Genomic DNA, 27,201 nt, shown 5'->3' with positions numbered 1-27,201 from the left:
TGTTTGTTTGTTTCTTTATTTCATGTAAATGCGATTTAGCTGTTCAGTTGTGTATTGGAATTTTCAAAACGACTGAAGTGAAATAGCTAAGAATTTTTTTGTTTATCAAATTTTGTTTTAAACTGAGTAAAAATTCTTCAGAGACTTGAATTGAGCCGTTATCATTTGGAATTGGGCAAAGGGGAAAAACACACATATTTCTGAATAATTTTCGTTTCAGGCAACTGACTGTCACTCAACAGTATTTTTAGGTGATAACGTTATCCAAATATGACCAGAAATATTAAACCCTGTAAATCATTTATCGACCACGACAGTTTCATAGTACATACTCGAACTACAGCAACTCGACTGTGATGCGCTGCCACCTGGACTCACTATTACTGATTCTTGTGATTTATTTTTGTTTTTTCAAGATGACAATGAAAATCAAAGAACTGAGATTTCATGATGTTTCAGACTGAATCACAGGCAGTGCTGAAGATAGGCTTAAACAAAGGCTGCCATTCGTTGTTTCAGTATGTTAAATGGATGGGAGAAAGGACAACTCATTGTGGTACTTCACAGGTTACTGGTACTGCTTTGCTCTGCGCTGATCCTATATGTGTGATGTGCTTTCTGTTTTTCATGTATGCTTTGAACCACTGGAATAGACTACCTCCGATTCCGATATGTGTTAGTGTGTCAAACGCTTTTGTTAAGTCAATAGAAACGACTAATACTATTCTGTTTTTATCTAATGGAGCGTTTATTAGGTCTGTGAAATCTTCCAGGAGTGTTGCTGTTCCTTTATTTTTTTGAATGCCATATTGTGTTTTGGGGATAATTTGGAAATTTATCAATGTATGTGGAGAGTTTACGAGAATTTAGTGTTTCAGGTATGTGCCTCGTTTCAAAGATTTTATTTAACAGTCTTAGTATAACTGGACATAGATTAGTTGAGTGTTTTTGGTGTCTTTTGGTCTGATTCCGTCTATTAATGGTCCTTGGTTAGGGTTAATTTGATGAATTGCAAGTCAAAGTTCTTTGAACTTTAGGGAACCGCATTGACTGGGTTGCTTGTGGTCCTAGTGGAGAATATTTCTTTGTGTGAGGAGAGAAAATGTTTCCTGCAGTTTTTGGACAGAGTTCACGAAGTGCTATTAAAGTTGTTTTCCAACTGTTTGAGGGATTTGGGCTCGCAAGCAAAGCTGTGTTTTATTGTTTCTGAGGCAGTGGTTTTGTTTGTATTGTCCAGCATTTCATTGAGCAGGTTTGTTAATTTGTTTCTATAATAGTTTCTTTTTTCAGTTCTAATCTGTGTTGTTAAGAGATTCCGTCTTCTTTTGTAATCAGCTTGTAAAACTGTATTGTTAGGTGACCTCTTAAGTTGTTTCCATGGGACATATTTTCTTTGTATGTCTAATAATGTTGTCTGTTATCCATGGATTCCGTCTGGTTTGGGAGCGTATTTTTATTTTTGTGAATGCTTTGTTATATATTTTATTAAATGTGAGTTTAAGATTAATATATATCAGTAGAGTCTGAAGATGCTATCTGCATCCAGTCTGTTTTTCTGATTTTTAAGGCTTCTGGTACAGTATGCAACTGTAGTCCATTGACATAATGGTCTGCCAGTTTACACTTATGACGACTGCTGTATAGCTGTTTAGAGGGACCCGTATATTTATGTGGTCAATACAGAATCAGGCAATTGTATTTTCAATTATCTCTTCTCGTGTATACGACTGTATGGATGGGGTTATACTATATGCTTATAAGAGGTCTAGGTATTGTGCTGTGTTATTATTTTTTGTTCTTAATGTTTATATTCATGTCACCTATTATTATCAGGTATTCTGAGACACCTACGCTGGCAGAAAGCCATCTGTTTAATTCATCTAGAAATTTTGTGTCGCTTAAATTGGGTGGTCTGTATATTGCTCTGTTCACTTGTTTGATATTTTTAACTTCGATGCATATATTTTCTGCAAATTTTAATTTATAGTTTATTTCTATTACTTCTAATTTATGTTTGCTAAATATTATTATATCACCTCCTCCTCCTCGTTTGTCTTTAGTGTTTGTGTTGTTGATAGTAGATGGTTGTCTCTTCGTCTGCTGTGGATACTTCTGTTAGTATTAAAATATCTCTGTTGTCTTTATCTTCCTTCAGATAAGCTTGCAGGGTCAGCCAGTATGTTTGAATGCTCCTGATATTGATATGAAGAATAGATAGTCCTTTTTTGGAGGTAGTCACCGTTTCCATCCTGTTATCGAGTTTAGAATGTGGCAAATGTCATGTTCCAGGGCAATTACATCTGCTTCGTGGTCTGCATTCATGTAGGTTGATATGTTGTTCCCTTCTTTAAGACTCATCAGTGTTCCTTTTAATGTGGCAGCCTGTTGAGATCTTCTACGGATTTTATTTGGATTGACTTTGCATCTTGTGTCTTTTTAAGGAATATTTTGCTGTCTTTTATCCATATAAACTGGTATTTTTTTTTTCTGTTTTTACTTTCCTTGTATGTCAGAATAGTTTCTAATAAGATGGTTTTAAGTACTTGGACAGGTACATTGGAGTATTGTCGTGAGTTTCATTTAGATCCTTGGCTACTGTTTTTTTTTTTTTAAATCCTGGTTTATGTACCCAATAATAATAATAATAATAATAATAATAATAATAATAATAATAATAATACATACTAATTATGCAACACTCGTCTTGCTGTATCCTGTCAAACACCTTAGCAAAGTTCAAAAATTATCATTGCATATCCATTGCCGTTGTCTAACTGAACTGTAACATTATTGTGAAATGTGCGCAAGTTGTTCAAACATGACCCTTCCTTATTAAACCCGAGCTATTCATTCGAAAGTATAGATTCTCTGCCATCCTATTTTTTTATGCGAACTCTTTAATTTCCAAAATCTCCAATGATAATGAGAAGGCTAGGCTCAGAAATCTTTGCACCATCCATGTGCAATAGCATTATCACACATTCTTTCCACTCATGTGGAATCTTCCCTGTGCTGAGACTCAAATTATACAATCAGGTTAAAAGTTCATCCAGTTTAGCCGAGTAATAAGACTAAAGAGTTTAACACTCTTTAGTCTTATTGCTAAATTTAAATTCTTATTCAGTTTATGCAACAGTTCTATTACCTCCTCTTCATACACTTAAGTTTTTTTTTCATTAGATATAGCGGTAGCATTGAGCTCCATGTTGCATATCTCGGATTGATAGCGCTTAGCAAAATGAACACTAATTAGCTGAATAATCTCTTCTGCATATGCTATGCATTCAATGGAGTTATTCTTCTACATTCTTTCTTTACTTGCTGCATAATACACATTCTTTTAGATTCTTTAGACTGCAGAACCATTTTCTCTTCGTACGGAAATCTAAATATGAATATATTTAGAAAACTCTTCTAGCCTCACCTTATAATTTTCATCACTGACGTAATCCTTACACACCCACACGTATTTCACTTCTACCTTATTTATTATTCGAACTCTACGGACACCTTCCATTATTGTATATTTAAGTGTTTTTTTTTTTTTCCAATGCTTGCCATACATTCTCGATATCCTTCCCATCTAGCAGCCGATACCATGGGACCGAACCTGGTATATAGTATTTTCTCGATGGAATATTCATATATTTAGCTACTCCCAGGTCGGTACAGCACGATCATTGGCACTAACCACCGAGGATAGAACAGCCTCCTCTTCTTTGACCCCGAGTTCCTACTTTCACATACTGCTGGAGGAAGTTATCTCACAACGATTCAATAAATTGGACATGTCTTTACATGAGATTTCCCTGCTATCCAATCAGTGCTCGGATAATTAATGATGATTACTGATAATGATTATTACTTATTATTATTATTATTACTCATAATGATTACACATTAAACACCCCTCAAGTTAATTAGAAAACTGAACCATATTTTTTGCTAAAAATCGTTTTCAATATTGCAGACGTAAAATTTTGCAGCGATTAAATTTAAACGCTGCTATTATTTGCAGGCATTCTGTACTTGTGTTTTGCCAAAAGGGCTTTTATGCCACATTTCTACATAACGGTATTGCAAAATATGACTTATTCGTTTGGGAAATTCTTCTTTTTAGGAGAAGATATATAGGTATGAAATTAGTTACAGAAAGCAGTTAATATTATTCACAGATGTCGCTTGGAAAAAAATTTTGGCGAGCAAAAATAAACAGTTTTCCTACCAACAGATAAACAATAGCAAGAGTGAAGATTTGTCGCAGATAGTATCAGGGTGACCACTAGTACTTTCGTACTAGATCTAGTAATTTTTATAAATTTTTAGTGTTTTAGTACGTTCATCAACAGATCTAGTACTTTTTTCGTTCCGAATAATAATAATAACAACAACATGAGAGTTAGACATGAGTTTAATATTTTTCTCTTCTCCCACATCCCCATATGTCACAAGAACATGATTTCTCTTTTTTTCCAACTCCTCTCACTGTTCGCTAGTCTTCTCTTCCCCCCCCCCCCCCGATCCCGTACGCACGCAATCCGACTGGCATTAGCCAACGAAAATATATTCTTCGCTGTTCAAACATTTCTCGCGCGTTATAAGAAGTCCGGTGTTTTTATTCATTTTATTAACAAAAACTTGTTTAATTCTTAATCGAAAATATTATTATTTATATTTTCCTTTTAAACATGGACAAGTGGCAAGAAAAACTTTCTAAATTTAAATTGGATTCTAAATCTCAGGGGGAAATGTGCATCAGTCATTAAAGTACATAAACGAGCCATTGAAAGTGAAGATGCCAGCCTTTCTCACGCACAAGAAACCATTTCTGACAGGTAATTCAGATAAAAGAGAAAGTGGTAATAGTTATAATTCAAATTCCGATTCAGGTTTACATGGTTCATCTAAAAAGATGAAAAAATCATAAGCAAAAATTCAAAGAAGAATGGTTGGAGGATCCCATCTTAAATCCTGTATCAGTTCAGGTAAAAGTAAAGGAGACACTGCTTATTGTAAATTTTGTGATATAAGCATTAATGGTAGCAAATGTCTTGATTCGTTATGCAAACACTCCAAAACACTTGCAGAATGTAGAATCTAAAAGAAGTACACTAGGTATAATGTCGTTGTTTAAATCCAAATACCAGGTGGAAAAACAAATTAAAGAGGCAGAATAAAGATTATGTGCATATAATGCAGACAGGCCCCTTCCTAACCGGGAAGCACAATTTAGGGGTGGTATAATTGAACACGTTCATAAAAAATAGGGAATAAATAATACACTTAACTGTTTGTGCATATTTGTCACCTTTGAATGTGAGAGATTTGAGTGAGGGGCTGAGTCGCTGGGTAGTTAAATAAATGGTATGAGCTTCAACACAACTTACTTTAATCACTGCTCTCAGCACAGCAAACAAACATTCTGGGAGTTTCTTGAGTTTTCTTCTTGATGGACCTATGTTTCACTCAGGATTTCTCCATGAGTGCAGGTCACAAAGATGCCTCCAACGATCTCGATCTTGAGCCTCTCTCTTCCATGTTATACCCATAGATTTCAATAGTGGATCTTCTCATCTTGTAGGTGGTTTTCCTTTTTTCTCTTTATTCTTGTTGCCAGCTGAATATTCTATATGTTCATCTGTTATCCCTGAGTCTGGCCATGTGACCTGCCCATCTCATCCTGCTTTCATATACTGCAGTTACCATATCTTTTATTATTATTATTATTCGTGACACCTCCAAGGAGTCTGAAGACTCATCGCGGGTGGACACCTACTACGCAACTGTCTCCACCACTACACCGAACCTCTACTACCAATCGTCTCCATCAACGGCATCTACCTCCCACCACAACTAGTATTTTTTATCTGTAAATTGTGGTCTTTCTGAAGGGCCGATTTCTTTGTATGCGGGATGAAAAATCCGAGTTTCCGGGAGAAAAAACCCTGCTACCTCCGTATGAGATTGGCTAACTCTCCTTCGATTGAAAAAGTCCACATAAAGATTCCTCCCGTCATGACGAGAATCGAACTTACGCCTATTCCAATCGATTTTATGCCTGATCTCTTTCTGAGTTCCATGTTTCTAACATGTTCCATTTTGCTGATGTTTCTATTGCACGCTGAGTTATTTTGAGAGTCTCTTCTTCTTTTCTTGTCATATTCAATGTTACATTATAGGAGTATGTTTGTTTATTATATAAAAAGTTTTTTTTTACCATTTGTGTTTTTTCTTTATTTTAATATACATTCCTCTTAATGTGCAGTATAATAAAATGATTCATAACGTGTTATTGTACTTTGGGATCCTTTAATTTTTAATGGATGGGGGGGGGGACACAAAAATTTTGCACTCAGGTGGTGCAAACCCACAGAACGGCCCGATGCTGAACACAATCTCCTTTTGTGTTCAGCATATGGATACTCTTCCAACTCTATTGAAAACAATTGCACCTGATAGTGAAATTGCTAAGAAAATACAGTGTGGATGCACTAAATGTATGTTACAAATCTTATAAAAAATGCTTTGGCTGTAAATTCATGCAATGAAATTGCAAAAAAAAAATTTTTTTTCTCCTTTTGAAAAAAGAAAAATTGAACCATTCTTCAGCTACGTATTTTACTATTTCTGAAGAGTTAATCACTTTAGCAAAATCTGATGAATAAATACTTCCAGTGTTTCTCTTGTGTGTGGGAACTCCTGTATATATGTAAATAGAATATCGAATAACTGAAAATTTAATGTTACATTATTTTAAACACTAAAATGAGACTAAAAATTATATGGTAAATTAATACACATGTGAAGTGCTACAGTTACAATTGGGACTGCTGTTGAGATGATTGACAACTGCAGCTCTTGAACTCATAGATGACTACAGTGAGGTGAGTTTTGACTTTTTTTTTTTTTTCATATTTGTTGTACATGTGTTAATTTAGTGGTTTTACATTGAGTTCATCTATGATAATGAGGTAGTGATATCGTAAAATGTCCTAAATAGAGCGAAATGAAAGCAAATAAAAATTTAGTACTTTTTTTTTTCAGATCTAGTACTTTTTTCCTGCATAAGTTAGTACAAAATATTTTTGCCGGGTGATCACCCTGGATAGTATATGTTGTGATAGAAATGGAAACTAGATAAGCATCATTTTGGAAAATTCCACCAGATAGGAACCAAGAAGGCATTAAATATTGTACAGCCTGACAGATCTTGGTTAAAAGTTATATTCAAAATTTTTAAATGAGATTTACAAAATTAATTTACAGAGAATATGAGCTATTTCATATTACCCAATAGATGCTACTGATTAATTAGAAGTCTGATGGGAAGGCATCAAATATCAGGTTTCCACAAATAAAAATAATAGTTCAGTATACACTTTATTCACATTACTAATCAGTATAACTGTGATTAAAAAAACCCTGATAAGTAATCAAGTCTTCTTGAAAACAAATTTATTGTATGTTGTCAATGGCCAAATCAGGTTAAAAGCTGACTTGTCTGTTTGCTGAGGCTAAAGCTGCTTGAATCTAGTAAATGTGGGAGGGGTGATCACTGGTGTTGCCAACAAGTGATTTACAGCTGCCTGTCATGCAAAATTGATATATTAAATTAAAATGATTGTGTAATTTTTTTTTTTTTTTTTTTAGGTATAGTCAAAATCTTCTTGTTATACTAGACTACTTGCGAGTGATTTATGAAATATATAATTTTTATGAAAATTTAAGAAATGACAGCAGCACATAACCATATATATATATATATATATATATATATATCTTCTTCCTTCCTTCCTCTTTTATTTTGCGGTGTCGAGGATTTTTTTCTATCCTATTTGCTTGATACTGTATTGAGGATAAGGTGGTTTGCCATATGTCTGTAGATGCATGTGTTCAAGGGCTGGTTTGCCTCTTGGGGACGAAAAACCCAAGTTTCCAGCTGAAAAAAATCCCCCACCTCCATATGAAACCAGCTAACTCACCATTAGTTGAAAGAGACCAGATAAAGGTTCCTCACATCACTAATGGGAATTGAGCTGGTCCCAGGTCTTTTCGACCAAATGGCTTTGTTTATACTAACTTTGCTATCGAGGCTCAATATGTGTGTGTGTTTCTCTCATATATATATATATATATATATATATATATATAAATAAGCAGTAGCATTGGTTTGATGAAGTGCTTTATGATTCTCAAAAATGTGTGTTTTTGTTCAGTATATTCAAAGAGAGAGAGGTATGATGGATATTTAGGCATGGATGCAGTGACAGCCGGTGAAAATTTTAAGTGGGGGTGCTGCATATTAAAAAAAAAAAAAATTAATCAGTAACAAATTTATTAATAAATAAATTTACATATTAAAAATCGCTTTATTAAAAATATTTTATCCTCACCACGAACAAACACCAATAATAAAGTTTTGTATCAATAGCAATGACAAGTGCAAAAGAATATCGGCATTAGATTGCAGTGCATTTGTTTTGTGTAACGATTGAAAAAATATAATTCTTTCATATTTTCAACAGTGACACTCGTCATAATTCAGCCTTGTATCTATAATAAATGAATAATATGTTATTTTAACAAAATAAAATAATATTGGCAAAAAATAGTTCACCACGCACACGCATCAATAATAAACGTTTCATATCTCACAGAAATAACGTGCATAAGGATACTAAAAATACCCTGCCTTTTGGGCAGTGTCTGAATGACATAAAGTGCAATGACAAGCACAAACGAATATCAGTGTTAGATCGCAGTGCATTTGTTTCGTAATCTTAAGTGTTAATCGAACAATTCCAATTATTAACTATCCAATCAATGTCAAAATCAAATGTCAAAACATAAGCTGTAGACTTTAACATGTTGTATTGCATTTATATAATGTTGTAAGCATTATTATTATTTATAAACACAAACAAAATTTAATTTTTTAATTTTTTCCTTGGGTGTGCTGCAGTGACGCAGTGCTTATGTACAGGCCGCCACTGCATGGATGACTAAAATAGGCCCTTTGATAGATCAGTTAACTTCCTAGAGGAGCCATGATAATAATAATTGTGTGATTTATGAGAAAATATTAATTGATTGATCTAATGACATTTAATTCATCATTTTAGTTACAGAAGCTGTGCAACCAAATATTGATCAAACAGGTGGTACTGACAGTGGCACGGCACAAGAAGAGCCATCTAAAACACCTACAGAGCAGCAAAAATCTACAGCGGGGCAAAACTCAACAGTAAGTTAGTTTCAAATCTTCTTGATTTATCTATACTTCAAAACTAATGAAAAGGCACCAATAAATATAACTTCAAAAACCCAGAACCTCACATTTACAAGATACAGATGTTGCAGAATTATGTGCCTGAAGTTTCATTCATTTTAGTACATTCATCCTGACTAAGTGCCAATTGCTATTTGTATCAGTATTTCTATATCATATAATGGTGTTGTGCTGTGCAGGTTGAGTTCATGTTTACTCATTTCTCCTTTGTTGTTGTACTTTCATAATAGTGGAATCATTTTCCTTGGAGATTTTCACAACATAGCACATTTTTCTTTTCTAACTAAATTGATTTGGTAAGTAGAGATGCCAAGGTATTCGCTATCACTGATGATCTGATTCAAATATTAATTTGAATCACATGCCTACTGGAATACCAGATATCCATATTCACTCTCCAAGCACTTTTGATCTCTTCCACTAGTGATCCTTCTAAGAATATCTGTGGATTTTTGTCTTCTAGGTCAGTGGTTTTCAACTTTTTTTTTTACTGGCCCATGATAAGAAATACATTTTGAATTGTGTAACCCTCCCCCTCCCCCACACAAAAATATATACTAACAACTGAAACAAAAGTTTTATGAAGCATTACATGCACTTACTATAAAGTATAAAAAAAAAAAACCTAATTATTATTATTATTATTATCATTTAGGCCTCCAAGGAGTAAAAAGACTAATTGTGGGAGGTCCTTCCTAGGAAACACGTCTATCAAGACTCATCATGGGAGGTCCCTCCTAGGAAACACAAAGTCTATCATACCACTCTTTAAACTCATTGACCGTTCTCGCTCTCACCACTCTATCAGGCAATGCATTCCATGGTTCAACCACCCTCCACACAAAGAAACCACTCCTCACCCTCTTGCTCACAGTTTTCTTTAGTAACTTCCAGGGATGGCCCCCATGTCATCACTCCTTCTCGCTGTTCAACCAAGTGAAAGAACTCCCCAGTGTCAACCCTGTAACCACCTCTCAACAGTTTAAAAGTCTCAATCATATCACCTCTCCTTCTATCCACCAAACTCTGCAGTCCACATTCCCTTAGCCAATCCTTATAACTAACATTGTACAGTCCTGAAACTGTCTTTGTTATCTGCCTTTGTACCCTTCTCACAGTTAATTTATCCCCTTCAAATCCTGGGGACCAAATCTGAGAACAATAGTCTAAGTGTGGTCTGATCAGGGTCATATACAATGGAATGATAAGTCTTTTATCTCTGCAGGTCAGCTTCCTTCTCATTATTGCAGCAATTCTCTGTGTTACCTTCACCACCTTTGCAATATGTCCCCTGAATTTCAGGTTTCTATCAATCATCAACCCCACATCGCTTGTCTCCCCCTACTTCCTCCAGTTTAACTCCTCCCATAGAGTATGCAGCGTCCATTTTATGTGTCCTTAACCTCAAGACCTTACATTTTGTTGCATTAAACTGAGACCGCCATTCATTTGCCCATCGGTCTAGCTTATTCAAATCCCCCTGCTGGATTACCACATCTGCACTATTACTTATAACTCTTCCCAGCTTCACATCATCCACAAGCAACTGAATATCCCCCTGCAATCCACTGACAATGTCATTGATATAAAGGTTAAACTTGTAACACCCTTGTAAAAAAGGTTAAACTTGTAACTCCCACTTGTAACCCTCTGCCTCCTTGAAACTGCCCCATCATATACAACTCTCTGATATCTATTGGACAGCCAATCCTGAATCCAGTTGACCAACCTGACATCCAAACCCATGTGCTGCAACTTAAATATCAGCTAATCATGTGGAACCCTGTTCAAATGCCTTTGGTAAATCCAAGAAAATGGCAGTATGTGCCTTTCCCTCATCTACTGCTTTTGTAACTTTATTATAAAAGGCTAGCATATTACTAAAACAAGAGTGCCCCTTCACAAATCCATGTTGCCTCTCACAGATAACATTACCCTCATCTGCCCAATGTTATATATGGTCCCTAACTAATTTCTCCAAGATCTTAACAACTACTGATGACACACAAACTGGCCTATAATTAGACACTTCCAGTCTGCTACCTGCCATTATGCAATGGCACTATCTTACCTGCCTTCCATTCCCTGAGCACCTTTCCCATAGCCAGACTTTCATTGAAAAGCCAGGTCAAAGAAGCCGTCAGTTCTTGAGCACATTCTCTCAAAACTCATGGTGAAATACCATCCAGTCCCACAGCTTTACTGACAGCCAGATTATTCAGTATTTGAAACAATCTCTCCTCCTGCACCTCTAATTCTCAAACCTGCCCTATCCCTCTAGTATTAAAATTTACTCTTCCAGGATGAAAACACCAATAAAGTGTTCATTGAACAATTCCACTGCATCAGTCACTATTACCATTTTTATCCCACAATGTCATTCTTCCACAATCATTTCTCCTCCTACTGGCCACATAGTTAAAAAATTCCCTAGGATTTTCTTTGGATCTTAGTGCCAATCCCCTCTCATATTCCAGTTTTGCCTTCCTTACCATACTAGTCACTCTCCTGGCATGTGTCTTATATTCTTCATGCATCTGTTCTTCACTTGTCTTCTTATATCTCTTCCATAGCCTCTTTTTCACATTCAGTTCCTATTTAATATTATTTGTCATTCGCTTTTCACCAAATTGTGTCCTATTGTTCACTCGTGGTATACAACTTACCATTGCTGCTAACAAATATTCTTTCACAATTTCCCACGCACTAATGATATCCCGGCCTTCCAATTCCTCCCTCCATGAAGCTTCCCAAAGTTGATGCCTTAGACTATTATAATCATCTGCTTTATAATTCCACATATGTTCCCATCTCTTTGATACTCCTGCATGTCTATTCATCTTCCAAGTCAAAACCACATGGTCACTCTCCAACTTGTGGGAGAGATGTCATCTCGGTTATTATCAACTCTTCTGATGCTGTGACCAAATCCGAACCTCTTGTTCCCTCTATTGCATGTTGCCTAAGACATTTGTCCCTCAAGAATTCTAGAAATTCCATTCCCTTATTGCTACATGCATCTTCCTCTCCCTAATTTTTATTGCAGTTAAAATCTCCCATAACAATCATTCTTAATATTTAATAATATTTAAATACAAAATAGCAAAAAAGAACTCGAACAATTCAAAAACAGAAATTAAGACATTTTGTGAACTTGAAAAATGTCACACTTGATAATGTCCTTTCCAGGAAAAAAATAAAAATGCAGTGAAAATTTGTGACTAATGAAAGAAACATTACAAATTTCACCTGTTTGGCTCATTAGCAAGTGACAATGTTTTTATAAGCATACCTGCAGTGGTGTTTTATAGTGAGATTTGAACACTTGTACAAAATCAAAGTGCTTTTAAAACTATGAAATCTGAGAAATCTACTTTGATATTTTCTATTCTATTTCATTTTAAAAAATACTAGCCACAACCTACTGATGGGTCACTGTGTGCAATTTGAAAAACACTGCTCCAGCTTATTCAAACTACAGTCTGATGCTGATTACTTCTCCCATGGAGCAACACTCACTCACTCAACCACTCTCATCCACAACAAGTGCGAGTGGTATGACCTTAGTGATCTCTGTGCATTTTTTTTTAACGTGAATACCACCAATGAATGGTGTACATTAGCGCCATAAGCATTCTAAGAGTTGATATCAGTGTCTTGCTTTAGAGATCAGTTATGGTAATATTTCAAGCCATTTCAGGCCTCTAATAATCAGGGTGGTAGTCTCGCACAGTGACTAAAATGGTCTTCTGCCTAAAGACTCTCACAGATATCTGTGGCACAGCAGGATTTGAATCTATACACTCTAGGTTGGAGAGGTACACCATCCACTAGGCCAGCCAACCTTGTATAATTGTTTTTGGTCTTCTGATTCTAACATTTACATTGAAGATATTGAAACAATGCTCATTGGTATGGAAACATTTATGCCCAGTTTCTTTAAGTTTCCATCCCTTGTCTAAACCTTGGTTCTCTAACAATGTCTCAAGCATGTCAAAGTTGATCTTCATAGAAATTTCCATCTTTTTTTTGTAGATAAATGGCTACAACCCCCAAAAAAATCCAAAAAAAAAAAAAATTAAAACCAATTAATCACAACCCCCCCTTGCATAACAGATATTATTCTAAATCTATTACCATTCCTTATATCTGGGGTACTTCTGAAAAGCCAACAAATATCCTAAAAAATTATGACCTGACAACTTGTTACAAACCGTATAAAAAATTGGCATCTCTTATCAGCTCCACCAAAGACCAGCCACTTTCCCTAGACCTACCTGGAGTATACCAGGTCCCTTGTAGTTGCAAACTGTCCTACTATGGCCAAACAAGCAGGACAGCTAATATTAAGATATCTGAACATAAGGACTATATCTGGTTCCACCAATACAGCCACTCAGGACTTTCAACCATGCTTTGGACACCTGCCACAAAATATGCTGGAAGAAAGCCACTTTACTACACTGCAGCAAGTATAAATATGAGATTTTATTCCTGGAATCAGCCTCAGCTCTAAAAAGCTCCCCAAACCTCAACAAATTTGGATGCATGAGACTTCCCCAAATATGGGAAGCTTGCATTCTAAGAACATCAGCCCAACAGCCAAGACAACCCAATTTAATCCACTAGGGGACACCTTTAGGACTCTGGGACCAACTTCAGTTGTTTTCTTCAGCCATGTTTGTTAAGTGTTAGTACTTGTGTGCACATATTATTTTATGATCCTTGAAGATGGTAATGTAACATTACCAAAATATAGGAAATATTAATTAAAGTTTTTAATTAATATTCTAGTATATGTTGTCTTTCTTAAAATCTGACAGTTTCCATCTTTTCTGTTTATACTAGTACTCAAAATTGTTACAAGGAAATAATCAGCTTGTCATAACTGATTTTGAAAGGGAAACTTGTATCATATCCAAATGACAGTCATGCATTCTGGGCAGTGGTGGCTCATAAGAATTTGTAGTGGTGTGGCTGTAGCAATAAAAAAAAAAAAACATCAATATCGATTGAAAAAAATTATATCATTAATAAAACTAAAATATAATAGAATTATTCTTTTTGTTCATTTTTACAAAGATATAAATTCAATGCTAGAATTAAATAGAAAAAAGAAAAACAGCACAGTATTTACCTACGATAAAGACAACAACATTAATTTGTCTTGTTTGTGCTCGTGTAGTAGCAACGTATCTTGGGTTGCAATGCTACCAGCCCCTAACTGCATGTAAATCACGTGTTATCCCCACTAGGTAGCTGTTTGGTGCGTCTGCATTGAATGCAGCTCCAACGTTCCATATACTAGCCAGCACTGATACTAGTCCTAACCTACACAGCACATTGACTATTGCTACAAAATGAATTATATAAAATACTATCAAGTGGTATTACAAACAAGAAACAAGAAAATAACAGGTTTTAGATAAATATATAAAAATTTAAGAACAGCGATAATGAAACAGGAACTTTCATTTTATACTGGAGGGGCTGCTTCCCTAATGGACGAGCCGCCACTGATTCTGGGCTGTTAAAACTTTTATCCAACTCTGCTTCCACCTCTTTTGCACTCAAATGGTTCTTTTGTATCATTCCCACAAAAAAAAAAAAAAAAAACTGGTTTCTTACTTTTCCTCTAATTCTTGGACTGATAGATTTATTTGATAAATATTCTCCTACTGTTCCAAACAACATTTGATGTTCTTCCTCCCTCCTTTTGAATTTTTTTTTTCTCAGGAAAGAGATCAGAAGAATCTTGTCTAGACCGGATACCAAAAAAGTCTCCTGGTCTTGATGGCATCTCTTTCATTGTTCTGAAGGTTTGTGCTTCAGAGTTGATTCCACTGGTTATCCAAATGCATTGGTTTTTATTTGCATACAGATTTGTCATGAGGCAAGTTGTTAAAAACTTTTGTGAAATTTTGAAATATAGTATACTGTGAAATTTTGAAATATAGTATACTGTATATTATTATTAACATCTGACCTCCATGGAATCAGAGACTCATCGTGGGAGGTACACACTATCACACATAATGCTCATCCAAACGTACCTTAAACTGATTCACTGTGTCTACATTGACAGCACACTCAGCACTCAGGCAATGCATTCCACTCACCAGCCATTCTCCATGCAAAGAACCTTCTCCTCACATCCTCCTTATACAATTTACAGTGATGGCTTCATGTCCCCCCCCCCCCCCAATTAAAAATCTCCTATTAACAAGGCTTTGCAATTTCGATTCTCTCGATTTGTCCTCGTACTCCACATTCCAAAGACAAACTGACCACCTTTGCGAATCTTCTCTGGATCCTTTTTAACATATCCTCATCACCAAGAAAACCCTGTGACCAAATCTGTGCACAATAATCCATATGAGATCTGATCAAGGCTGTATACAATGACATCATAACCTCTTAATTTCTGCATGTCAGGGTCCTCCACATCATTGTCATTATTCAATGTGACATCTTCACAACTTGTGCAATGTGGCCCATGAATTTCAGGTTCTTGTCCACCACCACTCCCAGATCTCTCACCTCCTCTACCTCCTTTAAAGTTTCCCCACCAAATGTAAACTTTGCATTCCATCTCTGCTTACCAAATTTCAAAAACTTTACATTTTGCAACATTGAACTGATAGTTCCATTTACCTGCCCATTCATGCAATCTATTCAAGTCCTCCTGTAAGACCATAGCATCTGCTTGACTTTGCATTACTCTTCCCAATTTTGTATCATCTACAAACAGCTAGATAAACCCATCCCAACATCATTAATATATATACTAATTAAACAATAACAGTCCCAAAACTGATCCCTGCAGTATGCCACTAGTGATCTTCCTCTTAAGGGATACTACACCACCGTATACAACTTTCTGATACCTATCTGATAGCCAGTCCCATCTGTTTCAATTTAACAGCTTATCATGTGGTAGTCTATCAAATGCTTTTGCAAAATCCAAGTACATCACTGTATATATGCATCTCCCCTGTCCAAGGTATTTGCCACCTTGTTATAGTACATAAGTAAGTTAGTAAAACATGATCTCCCTTTAACAGATCCATGCTGATAACCACAGAGAATACCACTGTTATCAACCATTTCTGTATCCTATTCTCACCAATCTTTCTAGTACCTTCACCACAACTCCAGATATACAGATTGGCCTATAATTTGTAGCCACAGCCATTTCCTCCTGCTCACTCACAATTAAGCCATCCTGTCTTATGTCCACTACACTGGAATCATAAGTTCCTTATGATTCCACCTGATCAGGATGAAACATCCTTATAAATTGATCACTAAATATCTCAACATTGTCTTCTGCAGCAGTTACCATTCTACCATTTTCATCCATTAACATCATCTTACCATAATCATCTTCCTTCTACTTGCCACATAGCTAAAAAAAAACTCTCTGGGGTTTTTCTTCGCCTGATTTGCCAATTTCTGCTCGTACTCCACTTTTGTTTTCATTACTAACTGAATCACTCTCCAGGCTTGTTCCTTATATTTTTCATGTAACTGATTACTATAATTCTTCTTGTATTGCCTCCAAAGTACCTTCTTCTTCTTCTTCTTTCAGATTTCATGCTTAATCCCCTCATTCATCCATTTTACACCTGCCTTATTTAGCCTTTTAGCCTTCAGAATACATTCACACATTGATGTTGTTATGTATTTCTTTGTTATCAGTCCCCAAGCAGCATCTATTTCCTTACCACTCAACTCCTCATTCCATGCTATAGCTCCAGGCTGTCTCCTAAGCTTGTCATAATCACCACCTTGTACTTCCACATATATCCTTTCCTTAGAGAAGTTCGCACATGGCTAGCCACAGCCCAGCTGATCACTCTCACCAACTGGAGGAAAGTGCGAAACCCCCCCACACAATTACATCCTCTGATGAAATGGTCTGTTCTAAAATTTTCATTCCTCGCATGCCCTGCTTTATATACTGCCTGAGATAGTTATCTCTCAAGAACTCGAGAAATTAATTTTCCTTATTCCCCCATGCTATCTCTTCATTCCAGTCTATACTGCCATAATTAAAGTTTCTCATAATAATTACCCTTTCTTTGTTCATTAATCCAAGTTGTTTATACATTTCTTCACCACCCTCCACATTACCTGGCCTATAGCAACATCCAACTAAATATGTCTTCCTGTCAACCTTAACTTTACCACCACACTGCTTCATAACCATAGCCACTATTTCCCTTTTTCATATCTACCTTATGTGGACATAATTCTCCTGCTATCATCAGCAGCACTCCTTCTCCTTTGTTGTCCTTTCTATCCTCACAAAAAATACTGTATCCTTCCATTTTTATTCCTGTTAGGATATCATCTTCATTCAACCATGTTTCACTTATTCCAATGTTTTTTGGGATGAATAACCTCAATCAGTGAAACCATTTCATCTTCCTTACTTCTTATAATTCTGGCATTTGTAAACAAACAGAGCATTTAATTTTTAGGTCTATAACCAGTCCTATCCAAGCCACTTGTCGGTTGTGATTTCCTCACCACACCTGCCCTTGTTGAATCACTTTTATCACCACTTACCACATATATCCATTCAGTCTCAACTTCCCCACCCATATTGCAATATACTCCATCTCCATACACAAATTTCCTGCTACTTTCAACATCCACTCTCTATGCCATGTCTCCCTGTCCACCCGGGCTCCCCCCTGTTTCCCTGTTTCTCTTGCATTCCCAGTCTCTCTTCATCTCTCACGCTAATACTGTTTCCACTGTCAAGAACTTCTGCTTCTTCATTACCATTCTCCTGATCTTTCACTACATCTCTTACTTCTGATCTCTTGCTTGCATCACACACTTCCCCTCCATATGCCTTTCCCTCGTCAGCTATTACCATCATATTATAAAATGCAATGAGATTACTAAAACAATTTTCTCTCAGTGGAAGTCAAGAATACTTGACTTTCATTGAGTAAAGTTATTTATATAATTACATCTACATTCTGATTACTTCTTAGTCGTCAAATAAATTCATTCCAATCTCTTCATAGCATTTGTTTCAGAAATGCAAATGTTGGCTAATGAATTTATTCATTATGTTGAAAGGATTGACATGATAATTTTATTTATTCATGTGGGGTTCTCCCCTTTCCTCCAGCACCCCTTAGGACTGGTTGAACCCTCCTGATGAGGGATTAAGTATGTATTTTATGTCTGTAGATCAGTGTGCGTTCACAGGCTGGTTTGCATATTCTGAGGGATGAAAAATCCAAGTTTCCGGGTGAAAAAATTCTTTACCTTCATATGAGACCAGATAAAGGTTCCTCACATCATGGATGGGAATCGAACCCAGGCCTGTCTGACCAAAGAGCTTCGTCTATACCGATTGAGCTGCAATGGTTCTGATGTTATAATAATGGGTAGATGATTAGGTGTTATAGAGTTGGTTAATTTTTTTGGGATAGATAGATAGATAGATATGTGCAGATTCAGGAAGTAAAGGTGGATTGGATTAGGCTTCCCCACCTAAAGAGATACTGCAGTTTCTCTACGCTAATGCCAGAAGTATCAGGAACAAAAGGGAGGAGTTTGGGCATTTGTTGGTGTGACCTTGCCAAACGTTATAGGCATTAGTGAGACTTAGCTAACAGTAGATGATGTAGCTACAGGGATAGAATGTAAAGGGTTTAGTATTTTCAATGAAGATAGGATGGGGGAGGGAAGGAGTACTGCTGATGATAGCAGATGGATTGCAACCAAAAAGAATAGGAGATGGGTGGGAGAGTGGCTGTTCATTTGAATCAGTCTGCTGCGAGATTAAGGCCAGTAAGACAAAATATATATAGTTGGTTTTTGCTATAGGCCAGGGAGTTCCATGGATGATCTGGAAGACATACATCAGCAAATTAGTACAATGAGTATAGGTTGAGTGATTATTATCACCAGAATGGCAAGGAAGGCAAATCAGATTATGAGACGAATCTAGAAGACTTCAACTATGGAGATATAGACTGGAAGGAAGAAAGATCACATGGCAGGAAGGAAATGGAATTTATACACATACTAAGAGATAATTACTTGAGGCTGCATGTGATGGAGAGAACTAGGAGTGTGAGAGAGTTTTGGACCTGGTCAAGGTGACCATATTGCCTCCAATTGGTGAAAGTGACCATGCAGTCTTGACTTGGAAAATTGTATAACATGAGGAATATTCTGTCAAGAAGAAGTATATGTGGAACTACAAGACAGGTAATTATGAACAAGCTTAGGAAGTAGCTTATTGAAGACCACCTTACCCCAGTCCTGAAGATACTTTCAGGTGCAAACTTTGTTTGCTCACACTTGAATAAAGGATTAAACTAAACTTATTATAGAAGTAGCTTAAATCTGTGTGGTGTGATGTGATGGCATAAAACACCTTAGGGTAAGGATGTTATTAGTGCCTGGGAGATAGTTAAGGGTCATCTAGAGGAAGCAATATTAAATTGTATACCTAAGGTAAGGAGGGTTAATCAGGTAGGAGTTAGATGGATGACTAAAATCATTAAGCATGAGCTGCAGAAGAAGAAAATGCTGTGGAGGGTATGTAAAGATAAAGGTGACCAGCAAACTCACAAACAGTACAAGGCTCAGGCAAGAAAGGTGACCAGAATGGCAAGGAAGGCAAATCAGATTATGAGAAGAATCTAGCTGAACAGGCCAAAGGAAATCCCAAAGAGCTCTTTTGTTATGTGGCAAGTAAGAGAAAGAATGACTATGGAAGATTATGGAAGATTAACCATAATGAGTGATGTTGGTCAGGAGGTGACAGAAGCAGATAAAATAGTCAAGTTACTGAGTGATCACTTTGCAAGTATATATCATCCTAGTGAGGTTACTGCTTTAACATATGTGACAGACACTAATGCGAGAACAGAGGTGGATGAATTGGAGGTTCTTAGGATATTGCAGAATTGAAATGTAAATATAGCTGTGGGATTAGATGGGATATATTATTATTATTACATGACCCTCCAAGGACTCATCGAGGGTCATCATATCAGCTCGGGTTTTGCGATAATGTGCAAGGGAACTAGCAATGCTTCTGACTAGGCTGTTTACTTTAAGTCTTAGTTCTGGTAAAGTTCCATGAGTAGAAAGAGGACAAAATAATTCCCTTATAAGGGAGGTTCTAAGACTGCAGTAGCAAATTTTAGACCAGTCAGTATCTGAGGTGTGGTGGGAAAAGCATTGGAAAAATTGGTCAAAAGGAGAATTCAAGCATGGGTGGATAAAAGTATGATACTGTATGGGGAAAAAAATGGCTTTGTGGAGGGTTGGTCATGCCTTAGTAATTTACTGTCTTTTTATAATAGAGTAACAGAGTTGGATAAAGGAAATGGTTACACGATTATTCTGCTGGATTTTACAAAGACATTTGACAGAATACACATGGAACTCTGTTATGCAAATTAGAACAAATGAGGATTATATATGACACTGGTTAATTGGATTAGAGGGTGACTGCTGGACAGATATCAAAAAGTGGTATATGAAGGCAGAATTGAGGTGAAAACAATTGACTAGTGGTGGGCTGCAAGGTTCAGTGCTGGAACCATTGCTGTTTAATTTGTACATAAATAATATAGGAAATAACCTGAAAGGAAATATTCAGTTGTTTGCTGATTATGTGAAATTTGGTAGAGTAATAGTTAATCAAGGTAATGTGGAGAGCTTGCAGGACGATTTAAATAGTCTGTTAGTGTGGGGCAAAAGATAATGGGTGTCAGTTTAATGTGGAGAAATGTAAATTTATGCATTTTGGGATAAATGGATTACAAGTTGTGTATCACAATGATGACAACTGTACTGCAGGAAATAGATGAAGCTAGAGATTTTAGGGGTAGTGGTAGACAGAGAATTAAAGTCTAGAGGACATATTGGTTGCTAAGGTAGCCCATGAGATTATTTGGCTTTTGAAGAACACATTAATAAGTACAAATAAATAAGTTTTTATATCTCTTTATAAGGCCTTGATATGTTCACATCTATATTGTTGTGCTTAAGTCTGGTACCCAGGATTTCTTGGGGATGAGGAAGTTGTGGAGAAGATTCAGAGATCAAGATGATGAGTGGCCTGTGGAATGTTCCCTATGATGATAGATTGAAGGTGTGTGGATTGCAGAAGTTTGATAGGAGAAAAAGAGGGGATATGATAGAAACATTTAAGTTGTTTAAAGGATTTTATAGGATAGATGCATGGGAAATGTTTCAGCACTTGGCTAGAGGGACCATAACAAGGGGTCACTCCTGGAAGTTGAAGAAAGGTGGGATCAATAGGGGTGTGAAGGACTAGATTTTTTGCTTGGAGAGTTGCGAATGAGTGGAATGGGGCCATAGTCAGTTGCGAGTGTGTTATCTGTTAATGGGTTCAAGGAGAGGTATGATAGATTGTGTGGATAGTTTTGGTGTACTATGATGAGTCTTCAGACTCCATGGAGGTGTCCGCTCAATAATGATAATAATAATAATAATTATTATTATTATTATCATTATTAATGTCAACTGTGTTGTGAATGGAGAACCTGTGGAACAAGTAAAACATTTCAGCTACTTAGGCACAATTTTTACTGAAGATGGTAAACTAAATATAGAAATAGACAACAGAATCAGCAAAGCTGGTATCGTGGGAAGTCAATTGAATAAATTCATATGGAATAAGAAAGAAATTAGTCGGAACACTAAATTAGTTGTATACAAGACTGTGTTCAAACCAATTTTAACTTATGGATCTGAGAGCTGGGTCAGAAGTAAAACACTTGACCAAAGACTAGAGACCGCAGATATGAGAGTCCTGAGAAAGATTAGAGGCGTGAACAGATGGCATCAATGGCAATATCATATTAAAAATGAGGATATTAGGAAAGAACTTGACATTGTCAGCATCCAGGAATGCGTTAGCAGAGCTAATCTCAGATGGTATGGTCACTTAAATAGAATGGGAGAGGAAAGATTAGCAAAACAAGTGTTCTCTGCCAGGTTGGCAGGAAAACGACCCAGAGGAAGACCAAGATATAGGTGGATTGATACGGTACAAAGTGCCTTAGATGATAGAAATATAAGATCTGATAATGTTGGAGTCTTGACAAGTAACAGACTGATTTGGAGGAAAATTGTAGATAGGAAGTTAGTAATGATGTAATTTTTTCATGTAGTACTGTCATATCCTGTACACCCCTTGAGGGTACATGGCAAGAATTTGATGATGATGATGATGATAATAATAATTTTCTAGCAAAAAATTGATGATGTTTTGCATAGGCTGTTTACTTTCAATTTTTCTGATATCTCATTCTGATATATAATCACTCATTTTTTCTAAATATTGTGAAATATTTGGTACTGTATGTAGTTATGAGTCTCCATATCTCATTCGATAGTTTCAATGGAGCTTTTTGGTTGGGAATACTTGGTTCAACTCTATCTCTGATACAAAGAACCTTTATCATAACTTTTTAACCAAATCTGACTTAGCCACTTTCATAGAGAGGTCGAAGATTTTTTTCCTTTTTGGAAATTTGAGTTTTTTTTATTATATAATTTTCTTACATATTATTAATAAATAAATATTATAATATTTATGTGTGAATCTATAGTTATGTGTTTTTTTGTTCCTCAAAACAGGCAAGCTTGCTCCTGAACACACATTTGCAGACATAGAATAATACTACTACTGGATGATTACAATGGAGGAAACCATCTTGCTGTATAAAGCAAAGGCTTTTGATAGAGCACCTCATGATAAGTTGACAGTCAAACTAGAGCAGATGGGGTTGGATATTAGATTAGTGCATTGGATTGGAGACTGGCTATCTGATAGGTATCAATAAGTTGTGTATGGGGGTGTGATATCCAGGAAAAGGAAAGTTGCTAGTGGAGTGCCTCAGAGGTCTGTTTTAGGACCATTACTGTTTAACTTGTATATTAATGATATTGGCAAAGATTTGGATGGAGATATTCAGTTGTTTGCAGATGATGCAAAGTTGGGACGAACCATCAAGAGTAGTGAAGATGTTGTGGCCTTACAAGAAGACTTGAATAAATTGAGTGATTGGGCACGGAAATAGGGATGTGAGTTCAATGTTGCAAAATGTAAGGTTTTAAAATTTGGAAAACAAAGATGGGATGCAGAATTTATGCTTGGTGAGAATATATTGTTGGAGGTAGAGGAAATAAGAGATCTGGGGGTGATAGTGGATAAGGATCTAAAATTTAGGGGGACACATCACCAAAATTGTGAAGACAACACAAAGGCTTCTGGGAATGATGAGGAGAACACTGACGTGTAGAAATAGGGAGATTCTTGTTCCGTTGTATAAGTCTTTGATTAGGCTACACATGGACTATTGTGCTCAGATTTGGTCACCAGGTTTTCAGAAGTTGAAAAGAGATGTTGGAAAGGGTCCAAAGGCGACTGACTAAGGTAGTTTCTTTGATCTCTGGAATGTTGAGTATGAGGAAAGATTGAGAAGTTGTAATTTGCAGAGTCTCGTGGACAGGGGAGATATGATAGAGACCTACAAGTTGGTAAGGGGTTGTTATAGGATCAATGGTGGAGAAGTTCTACAGAGAATAGTGGGAGATCAGGGGAGAACCAGAGGTCATCCCTGGAAACTGTATAAAGAGGGTGTGAGTAGAGGGGAGTGAGAGGCAGGTGTTTTTCATGCAGAGTTGTGAATGATTGGAATGCCTTGCCTGAGAATGTGGTGTCTGCAAGGAGTTTGAGTGTGTTTAAGACATGGTATGATGAGATGCATGTGTGTGATAAAAGGACCTCCCAGATGAGTCTTTGACTCCATGAGGTCTTGGGGTAATCATCATCATCATCATCAAATTCCTGCCATGTACCCTCAAGGGGTGTACAGGATATGATAGTACTACATGAAAAAAATTACATCATTATTAATTTCCTATCTACAATTTTCCTCCAAATCAGTCTGTTACTTGTCAAGACTCCAACATTATCAGATCTTATATTTCTATCGTCTAAGGCACTTTGTACCGTATCAATCCACCTATATCTTGGTCTTCCTCTGGGTCGTTTTTCTGCCAACCTTGCAGAGAACACTTGTTTTGCTAATCTTTCCTTGCCCATTCTGTTTAAGTGACCATACCACCTGAGATTAGCTCTGCTAATGCATTCCTGGATGCTGACAATGTCAAGTTCTTTCCTAATATCCTCGTTTTTAATATGATATTGCCATTGATGCCATCTGTTCACGCCTATAATCTTTCTCAGGACTCTCATATCTGTGGTCTCTAGTCTTTGGTCAAGTGTTTTACTTCTGACCCAGCTCTCAGATCCATAAGTTAAAACTGGTTTGAACACTGTCTTGTATACAGCTAATTTAGTATTCCGACTAATTTCTCTCTTATTCCATATGAATTTATTCAATTGACTTCCCACCATACCAGCTTTGCTGATTCTGTTGTCTATGTCTATATTTAATTCACCATCTTCAGTAAAAATCGTGCCTAAGGCTGAAATGTTTTACTTGTTCCACAGGTTCTCCATTCACAACACAGTTGACATTTTCAATGATTCTGCCTATTTTCATTGTCTTTGTCTTTTTATTGCCGACCTTCATACCATATCTATTACAACAGTTATTCAATTTAGTCAGGGAATCTTGTAAACTTGTTGCGGATTTATTTAGAAGTATAACATCATCCGCATAAAGCAAAGAGCTGGCATTAACATCTCCAATTTTGATATCAGGTTTAATACCACATTCCTTCATAATGTGATCCATATAGATAATGAATAACAGAGGGGATAATGTACATCCTTGTCTCACACCAGATTTAACATTAAACCATCTTCCTGTACTTCCTTCAATTCTAACTGCTGACTTACAACTCAAATAAAGACTAAGTATTGCTTGATATAATGCCCCATTGACACCATATAACTGCAGCGTATTGAATAGCTTCTATCTTGGCACCTTGTCATATGCCTTTTCCAAATCGACAAAACTTAAATACAGATCTTTGTTATATTCCCATGCTTTCTCGACTATTTGTCGTAAAGTGAAGATCTGATCCTGACAGCCTCTATTTGGCCTGAATCCAGCTTGTTCTTCACCAAGCTTTTCTTCCACAATTCTTCTCAAACGATTGAGAAGAATTGTGGAAGAAATTTTGGGGTAATAATAATAATGATAATAATAATAATAATGATAATAATAATAATAATAATAATAATAATAATAAATAGTAAAGCTGGTATGGTAGAAAATCAGCTGAATAAATTCATATGGAATAAGGAAATTAATAAAAACACTGAATCAGCTGTATACAAGACAGTGTTCAAACCAGTTTTGACTTATGGATAAGAGAGCTGGGTTAGAAATGAAAGACTGGTGACCACAGATATGGGACTTATGAGAAAGATTAGTGGTGAATAGATGGCATCAATGGCAATATCATGTTAAAAATGAGGATACTAGGAAAGAACTTGCCATTGTTAGCATTTAAGAATGTGTTAGCAGAGCTAGACTTGTGTTTCTTAGAAAGGACCTCTCACGATGAGTCTTTTGACTCCATGGAGGCCTGAATAATAATAATAATAATAATAATAATTCGGTAGCAAAAGTAAAATTGCTACCCAACCAACCACTAAGTTTAAGGAAAACATACACATTATTGACTATATACTGTATGTAGTCAATATATATACTGTATATATTGACTATATACAGTATCAAATATTTGCACAAAGTGATATATCACTCGACATTTGGGGTAGTAATTGCTATTTTATTCAGTAGCAATTACTGCCTAAAATGCATAGTTTAATCTCTTCCTCCTCCTCCTCCTCAAAGACCTTTTCAAAGTATAAAAGGTTTCCCAATAATAGAACCACAGTGAATATTACTATTACTTGCTAATTTTGTCATATTATTTTTATAGTTAGTGTTCTTATTCAGATATTTCTTATGATGCATGAAGTGTATTTTTAGCGAAGCATTTTTTAATCTATTGGTATGACTGCTTTATTTAGTAATGTCTGATGTTTAGTAGTTATTTTTGGCTGAACATGTATCAAATTATGTATAAAGAAATTGCTATTAATTTTTATCTTCATACTATATTTTATTTTTTTTAAAAAACGTTTGTCCTCTACTTAGGTGTGTATTGTTTTATTACAGGATTTTATTCATAAAACTACAGTAAAAAATAAATATATGATTAAATTGTTGATGTTTTGCCAGATTGCAAACCAGCATTCTCAAGGAATAAGAAAACACTCATCACAAAATACAATGTACCAACAATCAGATTCAGAAGCTTTTAAAAATTAGTTAGAACTAACATTCCATGTTACATGACAAAGGTATGTTAGAAACAAATAGTACATTTATATAGCTGGTATCCTAAAATACACTTCACTGTTTGTTTGTTTTTAATCATATGATTGTCTGCCCTTCATAGATATATTTCTTTTGTGAAAACCAACAAACACACCCACTGGATGATACATAAACAGTCACACCATCACCTGGTCCAACAATACAGTATCCTTTATATTTAGGATCAGGGCTTATTTATTCTAGTGACACTGCCATTACCACAAAACTCAGTTATGTATGCTATAATTTTTTAGCCAGTGGCTACAAACTCTCTAAAATAGATATCTCTATCCTTCTTTCCCCTCACATGTAAGATTACAACAAAAAAACTATTTTCTTTACCCGGGTTACATCTGAAAAGAATAGTCAAAGTGCTAAATAAATATAATCTTCACACCATTTTTAAATCTTCATAGCAAACTAGTAACCCTCATCCATTCTCCTAAGTAAAAACTTTTGACAAATCAAGTAATGTGTAAATTGCCATGTTCCTGCACCTGACCTATTTCAAACAGACAAGAAGAAAAA

At 36.0% G+C, this 27,201-nt stretch overlaps 1 protein-coding gene across 1 annotated transcript in view; it reads left to right on the top strand.

Annotated features, from left to right (window-relative positions):
• Positions 1-27,201, top strand: part of LOC150102215 (lysosome-associated membrane glycoprotein 5-like) — a 126,645-nt gene that overhangs the window by 20,464 nt on the left and 78,980 nt on the right. Inside the window, exon 2 of the mRNA XM_090399526.1 lies at positions 9,123-9,244. Within this exon, the coding sequence (XP_090255652.1) occupies positions 9,123-9,244 (122 nt within the window). The remainder of the gene's footprint in view (positions 1-9,122; positions 9,245-27,201) is intronic.

The sequence above is a fragment of the Typopeltis vanoorti genome, chromosome 10, assembly GCF_054136105.1.
Source record: "Typopeltis vanoorti isolate ZY-2024b chromosome 10, IOZ_Tvanoo_1.0, whole genome shotgun sequence".
Classification (NCBI taxonomy): domain Eukaryota; kingdom Metazoa; phylum Arthropoda; class Arachnida; order Uropygi; family Thelyphonidae; genus Typopeltis; species Typopeltis vanoorti.
Note: the sequence above shows the minus strand (reverse complement) of the source record. Positions and strands in the feature narration are given on the sequence as shown.